Source organism: Zerene cesonia, chromosome 17 (genome assembly GCF_012273895.1).
Source record: "Zerene cesonia ecotype Mississippi chromosome 17, Zerene_cesonia_1.1, whole genome shotgun sequence".
Lineage (NCBI taxonomy): Eukaryota > Metazoa > Arthropoda > Insecta > Lepidoptera > Pieridae > Zerene > Zerene cesonia.
Window position 1 is genome coordinate 2524466 of NC_052118.1, and position 9081 is coordinate 2533546.

The window sequence follows — 9081 nt, forward strand, 5'->3', positions numbered from 1 at the left end:
AATGATTTGTTGTTGTTAAGGCTTTATTGGATTAGGATAATACCCGACTGTTAAAAAATCTTAATGTATTTAAATTATAAAAAATACAAGAAGCCAAATGTGCCCGAGAGGTCAGACGTTTTCACGGTACTGTGAAAGACAAGGGTTCGAATCCCACCTTGACATGTATTTTTTTTTAGTTTTTCATGTATGAAGGAACTAAAATTTAAACTTGCAAAAGCTGCCTTCCACGATACAATATTGTAAATATTAAACACATGTTTCATATTGGTTGAGATGGTTGTTTATCATTTCAATAGATGGCGTGGATTAGACACCCAACCCCCTTATGTGTACAAAAAACGAAAGAGTAGAAGAAATTCGATTGCCGAGATAGGATCACAGGTGGCCGGGAGGTTAGGCATTGTCGCAGCCTACGGTTTTGGATCCTGCCTCGTGAACGAATTTTATTTACTCTGAAAAATCTTATTGATTATATTAAATTATCAAATATAAGGAAAACACGTACTGTAGACAAAATTGAAATAGACTTGGGGTAATATGGCACTAAGGAGGCAAGCCAACAAGCCGGCAAGCAGAGGAGCGCCCCAGCAATGAAGAGTATGCTAGCCCCTAGCTCCACGCCCACATCTGTAGTCCAGAAGTAATAGGACATGCGGAATAGGTTCCATGACGTCGATACACCGAGGATGGCGCCACCACTCTAAATATACAATAACAATTAGTCTATGTTTAAGATATATATATAGTAGGTATAATATGTATAGCAGTATTGATAGATTGGCATTTGTCATTACTCCTAACTCAATAATACTTGAATTCTTATTATTGCCTCTTTATTTAACCAATTTGCCTATAAACATTATATAATCTATGAATCCCAAACGGCCACACCGTTAAATATATAAAATTTGTAGATACTCTATCCCCTATATTATCATAAGACTTCAATGGATGCATTTAAAAAAATGGATTGGTATGGTATGTCAATTTTAGTACTCACGAGCAGTAAGCCAGCACAAACAAACAAAACCAGAGCACTACTTCGCATAGCGATTTTCTTCTTTTAAACAATAGTCAATGAATAAGGATATTTTTTTCGTGACTAGGGTCACATGTGAATTTGAAAGCAATTTAAATTGTTTGAAACAAATGTTACATGACAGCCAATGCCAAAGGTACCAAAAATAATACATTGATTTATTTTTAATTCCTAAAAGAAGCGAACAAAATAAAATCTCCTGTATGATAGAGATATAAATATTGTAAGTTACCAGTTGAGTTCGGAGATGTTATAATGAATGCCTTAAATACATCGTACCCACAATCATCTAATAAATTTCGCACACTATTTACCGTAGCTACTATAATGGCTAAAGATTTGGCAGTTGTGGGAGTCGAGCACGCTTCGGCATGATTTGGGCCAGCTCGCACCGGGGAAATACCACACCCCCACAGAAAACCGGCTTGAAATAATAGCTAGCTATTGTGTTTCGTACGGTGAGTGGGGAGCCGGAGGCCCATATCCTTTTCCTTACCCTTCCTAGTCCTTTATTCCTCTCATCAATCCTTTCCTAATTCCTTCCCAATTAAAGTCGGCAATCCATTTGTAGAGGCGTAAGATCTGCAATTGACCTTACGCCTCTTCAAATGTTCATGGGCGGTGGTAGCACTTATCATCAGGCGAGACCCACCAGCTCCATTGCCATCTGTGACATAAAAAAAAAGATTCGATCTCTATCTCCTATGTGGCGTACCTAAGTCACTAGTATTTAAGCAGCCAGATGTCGTGTTACCGGCTCCAATCTCTGGTATTCCTTAATAAATGTGTGTTGTCGTGTTGTTTTCGAGCGGCTTAGTTTCCATGGGGATATGGAAAAGTATGAGCTCCAGTGATTGTGTCTCAACGTTTCTACTTACGGAATATTATATTGTATGTCTTTGTAGCAGCTTAGAAATAACAGTTCTTTTGTGTCTTCCTATGACTTATGTGCACGCTCCAGGTTACCTGGAATTATTAATATTTATAAAGTAAAATGCCTCCCGTCCATAAACCTACGATTTCAGATTCATATTTATTTGGCTGAATTCAATCTTAATTATTAGATTGATAAGGTAAATCTATTTCGATTTAACTTTAATACGTCCACTCATTTTATCATTGCATCTTAATCCGGAACTAATAAAGCAAGGGTAGCAATGGTTCATTAATTTTATATGTTACAAAAAATTGCAAACAATGTTTTCCTAATGAAGCTTAAATCAAGGTAATAATTAAAAATGAGCCATAATTAGCTATGGAAGACAAAAGGTACATGTGAATATTTGTTATTCTAAATTAATCCCTTTAGCAATACACTACGAGTTTAAAATTCACCTGATCGTAATGTAATTATTGAATTGTTACTATACAGGGCCGTCACAAGGCGGTGTGTAATGTGTGCCTGAATATACAATTATGCAAGTCCAATAATCCGACACGTAAAGACGTAGCCAATGGAATAATTATGATATATCATTAATTAAATTTATTTGAAAAATTTACCTAAGCCTAGACATGTAAGCGCAACAAAAAAGATACGATTAAACTTTTTAAATGTGTACCTACGTAAGCATTAGTTTTTTTGATAACAGGTGTTTTTTTTTTTTCAGGAAAAAAAAATCAGTCATCAAGATGACTTGATTCACTAACATTGACTTACTTTTTATTTAGAATCTAGAATACAGGCGAACCATTGCTGCTTCCTAACACTGTCCATCCACTTATACATAGGTACGTCTCGTCTGATATTTATAAGTACAAGGGGCCTTTGAAAACTTGCGGCGGCCCTGAGGTCATGGTGCAGAAATTTCCGTATATATGTGTAATAAAAATGAAGTCTTAACCATTACCATTCAGTTTTATTTAATTATGCAACCATTTATTTTTGGTGTTATATTTATTTTAGCTCTGAATTCATACTGTTGCGCGGACAGTACGGTGGATGTTTTTGAGTTTGGTAAGTAAGATCCATCCAGTTACACTTGAATGCATGCGTGATACGAAATGAATTTTTTTTTTTTTATGACATTCGTACTAAAAATAAAAATGTTATGATGATACTTTTGTTGTCAGAGAGCTTATAAATTGCCCCTTCGGAAACTATTTAGATATTTCACATGATAAGAGCTTCGATACAATAATCATATATTATATACTGCGAACATATTCTCATTAAAATTTAAATAACTGTATTGTTTTCTCAAAAAAAAAGTACTTAATGGTAAAGGTTCCCCCTTATTGTAGTACGTCTAAAATCTCATTCAATAGCTGTTAAGATTTATTATTTAGATACGATATTTTCTAAGTATATAAATATCTATTGAATTTGTGTTGGAACTGATTAGTCACCGCTGCGCATGATTAATTCTTAATCTAAGAAAACACGATTTAAAATTACCAACCATCAAATAAGTTTTCATAAGGTTTAGAATAACTTAATTCTGGTGTTTTTATTTCGTAAATACTGTAAAGTTACTACTCATCACCAGGTAATAATGAGGGATATGTTGCATTTACAAAATCTGGCAAAATTGGTGTACTGGAGAAAAACGTCGACATTCCTATTGTTGTGAGTACAAAATTTAGTTATTCTATATTATCTAGAACTAAATACGAATTAAAATTATTAAGCTTTAGTAAATTGTATTAGTAAACTCTTATGAAGTTACTGTATACAAATAAAAAGATACCTTGTAATATTTCATCTGCATATAGTTAACTTGTAATATTTCATCTGCTCTCAAAAGGAGCATTTTTCCCATTAGTATAAATTACAAGATACTCAGAATAGGCTCTTTCCTTCTATTTCCCTTTGAAAATGAATCAGTTGAAATTAAATTAATCTACAGACGATAATTATTATCTTCAGAATAGTAGCAAAGTAAGTCCTGTTTAAAAGAGAAGATTTGAATGAAAATAGCCATATTAACCATAGAATTCGTTGGCATAAATTTGAGCTAATCTTGTAATGGGAGCTACATTTTCTGATTACATTTTTCAGTTACCGTATTGCATGGAATTGAGATACGTGCGGGTAGCTGTTGACAACGCTATCGGCCCTCCCAAAGTGGATTTTGATGCCGACGTGAACACGGTTCGCATCAAATATCGTCGTGGACAATTCAGCATATCCAGCTATACAGTAACTGCCAAAGCTGAGCAATCCAGTTCATGTGGTCAACAGTTTTCGTGAAATTTGTTTTACAGTACAAAGCAAATAAAAATGGAATATGTATTTTTCAAGAGCTTTTCATCGGCAAATATTAATAAAAAATAAATACATATAGTGAACATTTTCTTTTTTTTTAACTAAGCATTTAGTATACATAGATTAAACTTGAAGTAGTTAATGTGCCGGTCTTTATAAAAACTCAACAATATTGTCAAAACTAAGAACGTTTTCTAGAAATATACCCTAATATATTATATGGTGGAACTTTTTCATTTAAAGTTTTGTAATTGAAATAGTGGCAACTTAAGGCAACAGTTAAGAGAAATAACCAAAAATGTTATTGACTTGCGCTATTTTTATTAGTAAAATGTATGTTCAACTGTTATAAATAATATCGTTTTATAACATACTAGCTGTGACCCGCGGTTGAAACCGCGTAAGTCCGTATCCCGTAGGAATATCGGTATAAAAAGTGCCTATGTGTTATTTCAGTTGTCCAGCTATCTACGAAGCAAAATAGTATTATTATTCACCAATAGATGTCAGGAAAATACGAATAAAACACGAATATGACATTTTCTAAAAAAAATTCCTAGCTAGATCGATTTATCGCCCCCGAAACCCCCCATATACTAAATTTCATGAAAATCGTTGGAGCCGATTCGAGATTCCAATTATATATATATATATATATATATATATATATATATATACAAGAATTGCTCGTTTAAAGGTATAAGATACATATTAAAATCCTCTAGTTTCATTCAGCTATTCTTGAGTTATAAGTTATTAGACTTTCTTTTATATCTTCGTACACACGATAAACTGTTTTATGTTGAGTATTGGAAATGTAATAGTAAGACTTTAGTTGTTGTAGATATACAGATCACAAAATTTGTGTAACAGGTACTATTGAAAGTCAAACTTGGTTCCTAACAACGGCTAATCTGCAAATGTTCTGAATTGGTTAACTACGCTAAAGGTTCCTTGCACATCAAACGTAGCCTCACCGCAGATAACATAATACCATATTAGCATGTATAGTATTCTACTCTTTGTATATATACATATGCTTATATTCATATATACATAAGCTATAAGCTAGTGCCTAACGATACGAGTATAGCAAATTAAGATGGCCGTATAGACTGGACAGGGGACATATAGCCCGTAGAACTAATGTTTTCGTACAGCAAGTTCTTTAATGTGGGAATTCGTATAATCACTTATGTTATTTACTTTATCAAAATCAATGTCATGCTGAATTTGCAAACAACGCTATTATAAATTACAGAAATTTATATTTGTATGTTTACGAACCTCTACAGTATTGAATGTGCGTCAATATTCTGTAGGTACCTAATCATAATTTATGGTTACTTCGTGATATCTATATTCTGAAGCACAATGAGATCACTTTTAATATTAACTTTTTTATGTGCATATTTAAAACAATTGGAATGTTTGAGTAGCACAGAAGATGTATTCGAATTCGGTACGTTATACACATAAGCAGGGTAATGTATTAATTACAATTCTATACGATACTTTTTGTACTGATCATCTAGCTGATATTCCAACAGTAAGTAAAGTCTGAAAATTAAAAATGCAACAAACACAAGATATAAGAATTTAACTGAACTGACTTAAACAACATAAAGCTAAAATAATGGCGGTTGAAAAAAATGTTAATGCATTTTTTAACTACAAGAAGTTTTTTATTCTTTATCTTAGGAACAAATGAAGGACGGGTGGCATTTTCAACATCTGGTAATATTGGATTGTTGGAGAAGAATGTGAAAATACCAATAAAAGTAAGTTTATTTTATGATTTATCTATTATTCGATCCATAAGTATAATGCTAGTAAATATTTACGTAGGTAGATGCATATAGCTTGATTGAATACACTTTAGTTTAATAATAAGAATATTTTACATATAACAGGTACCCTACTGCATGGACCTGACTTATGTCCGAGTGGTCGTGGATAATTGGAAGGCCCCACCAAAAGTAGACTTTGACTCTGAAATAAATACTATCAACATAAAGTATAGACTGCTACAGTTCAGCAAGTCTTCATATACAGTCATTGCTAAGGGAGTTCCTATTAGAAATTGCATTAAAAAACATAGATTTGAATGAATTTTTGAAAATATGTACATATAATATATATTTTTATAAAACTGGTTTTTTTATCTCGTGCATTGCGATCTCATATTACCCAACCAATATGTACAAGCTTTCCGCTCGTGGCTTCGCCTGCGTAGCCAAAGGAAAGCTCGCATAGTTGCCGTTCCCATGGGATTACCAGCATAAACCCTATCCTTTGTCCTTTCTCAGGTCTTAAACTATCTCAAATTTCATCTAATTCGGTTCAGTGTTTCAGGCGCGATGAAGTTGGAGAAAATAGGCGAACTGAAAAAATAGGCCCCTCTACAGCTGACAGTGAATATCAAAACTTACTTGTATATTATTTCTTGCTAACTTGGTATAAGTATAAAGATATACACACTAATATGAATGTATAAAATATTAACGTAAAAGAATATACACTAAATAAACTTTTATATAAAATTATTAGTAATTACACATATTATTAATTTAATTTACATATAAAACTATTATGGGGGCATCAAAATAGCTCTATTTCATTTAGTTTTTATTGTGTAAGACACACATTCTGTAAATTCTGTTGGTTCTGGTGTGATGTATGTGGACATGACTTTTCGAACGATTTTGACGACAAGTACTTCATAGGACAAGTCGGCTAATAATTGTGGCAACTAAATTTCGCCTACCCAACAAGCGCTCGAAAGAATCAGCGCTTTAGGTCTTCAAAGAGACAGCATCAGCTACTGAACGTCTATTGGTCAAAGAGATGAAAGTATATCAATATATTATAAATGTAAATGCATCGAGTATATTAAGGCGAAAGTTAAATGTGCGTAGAAACTTTTTGTGTGACATTTTATTTGTATAGGAATCATAAAATGGATCCCTGATAAAAGGTTGCATAAATTGAAAGAAAAATATATTTTATTGTTATTGCAGCGTTTGACTAGCCCTGATAGGCTAGTCTCTAATGAGTACTTTTTTCGTATTATTTATTCTTTATCTTCTTTATGACCTTCTTACAAACTTTATAAGCTTCAACTTATTATTCTTGTTTCCGTCAAAGTCACTTCATATCGTATTTGATTGGCAAAAATAAATCTTTATCTCTCAAATTTTGAGTTTACCTTTAAGTTTCAAATATAAAACGAAAATTCAGATGCATTGGAGACTACCTCCTATACTAGAGTCCCAGCAATTTAATCTGTTCATAATTTGGTAGGAATATTTGTATCGGCAAGTATATTATTGTGTTGATATATAAATTTTCTATTTATTTCCAATTTGTCGGACGAATACTTTAAAGTATTAGTTTTAATTATTGTAAAAATCTAAAAGTTAATCTAAAAAAATCTAAAAGTTAGTTGTTAAACTGTCAAAACTAAGGGATATTTTCGAAGAAGGCAAATAAATATGCTCCCATACCGTGAACGAGCGTGTGACGAACTCCTTCAAAACCCTTTACTTCGAACACCACCACCGGAGCCTGAACGGCCTCGTCCGCCTCGTGTACGTAAACCGAGGGAGTTCAAATTAGTGAGTATCACCGTTCACCACATAAATTAAATATTAAACACCCACTGTTCTAGTATGCTGCATGTTTCTATGTCTTTGAAATCTGAGTGTATTTTTCAAGTAAGACACTTTTCGAAAGCGGACAGTGGACGGTCAATACACTAATTAAAATGTTCATATGATTATAATCAACTCAATGTATACATCTAACAATAAATAAATCAAAACGTGAAACAATAATAAACATTTTGTTTATAACAGCCACCAAGATTCCCTCTTCTATCAAAAGATTTCTATGCAACATGGTGCAATCATCAAAAGGAGGTAAAAAATACATCCCTATTTTAACAGAATATTACCTATTTTTATTGTAAAAGTAGTTAACTAGACAATTAAAAATACATTTTTTTTTTTTTTTTTTATGTGAAAGGGCAGGCAAGCGAGCAGACGGGTCACCTGATGTTAAGTGCACCACGTCGCCCAGTTACACCCACAATACCAGGGGTATGGTCCCCATATCGTAAATGTTTGGAAACACTGCATGCGGAAGCTGATACATACATATACATTGTAAAATATTACATGTATTCGAAAATAGGCGTACTTATGTGTATTTCATTTGTTAAAAATTACAGCTGCAAATGGCCAAACACAAGGTGGACGACCATCCCCCGGAACTTTTTCCCGAACTATATTTGAAGCCTCGTCGATTGGACTACTACGCCAGACAGCTTGAAGAAAACATGAATGTTAATAAGGAGTTACTTAAGCGCATCAATCTTATACAACGAACCGGAGTAATTTAATTTCTATTTCAACTGTGCTCTTGACGATACCAATATAATTAAAATTCAATGATAAATGTATACATTTCTTGCTATTGTCTAGATACAGTCTTTTTTCTAAAAACTATTGATATTAGACTGTTCATCACAACTTGACCTCTCAAGTTGCTCCTCAGCAATTGTCTTTTGATAATTATTGGTAAGTAAGTACTTGGTAGTTACTTTGGTTGGTACTTGTAAGTTGCAAATGCTTTGATTATCTAAATAAAAAAACGGTCGAACTAAATATTTCTTATATTATTATAAATCATGACATATCTCCATTAATTCCTGAAACCAACTTGAATAAACGAACAAAGATCACAGGCGTACAAATTTTATCAAAAATTATTATAATCTATTATGTATCTAATTGGATTTCAGGGTTTTGTAGATTGCTGGATGTACCCG

At 32.9% G+C, this 9081-nt stretch overlaps 4 protein-coding genes across 4 annotated transcripts in view; 3 read left to right on the forward strand and 1 right to left on the reverse strand.

Annotated features, from left to right (window-relative positions):
* LOC119833338 (tetraspanin-9-like) overlaps positions 1–1051 on the reverse strand; it is a 4580-nt gene extending 3529 nt beyond the window's left edge. The window contains exons 1-2 of the mRNA XM_038357323.1: positions 1004–1051; positions 509–703 (exon numbers count right to left, since the gene is read on the reverse strand). Coding sequence (XP_038213251.1) covers positions 509–703; positions 1004–1051 — 243 coding nt within the window. The remainder of the gene's footprint in view (positions 1–508; positions 704–1003) is intronic.
* A 1246-nt stretch (positions 1052–2297) lies between these two features.
* LOC119833339 lies at positions 2298–4235 on the forward strand. Its single transcript, XM_038357324.1, has 4 exons — positions 2298–2311; positions 2977–2999; positions 3532–3611; positions 4044–4235. Exons 1-4 carry the CDS (start codon positions 2298–2300, stop codon positions 4233–4235), a joined length of 309 nt encoding a protein of 102 aa, XP_038213252.1.
* Positions 4236–5624: 1389 nt separating this feature from the next.
* Positions 5625–6646, forward strand: LOC119833340. The gene is made up of 4 exons (XM_038357326.1): positions 5625–5712; positions 5952–6031; positions 6164–6319; positions 6560–6646. Exons 1-4 carry the CDS (start codon positions 5625–5627, stop codon positions 6644–6646), a joined length of 411 nt encoding a protein of 136 aa, XP_038213254.1.
* A 1098-nt stretch (positions 6647–7744) lies between these two features.
* The window catches only part of LOC119833341, a 3967-nt gene continuing 2630 nt past the window's right edge, over positions 7745–9081 (forward strand). The window contains exons 1-3 of the mRNA XM_038357327.1: positions 7745–7867; positions 8108–8170; positions 8482–8643. Coding sequence (XP_038213255.1) covers positions 7745–7867; positions 8108–8170; positions 8482–8643 — 348 coding nt within the window. The remainder of the gene's footprint in view (positions 7868–8107; positions 8171–8481; positions 8644–9081) is intronic.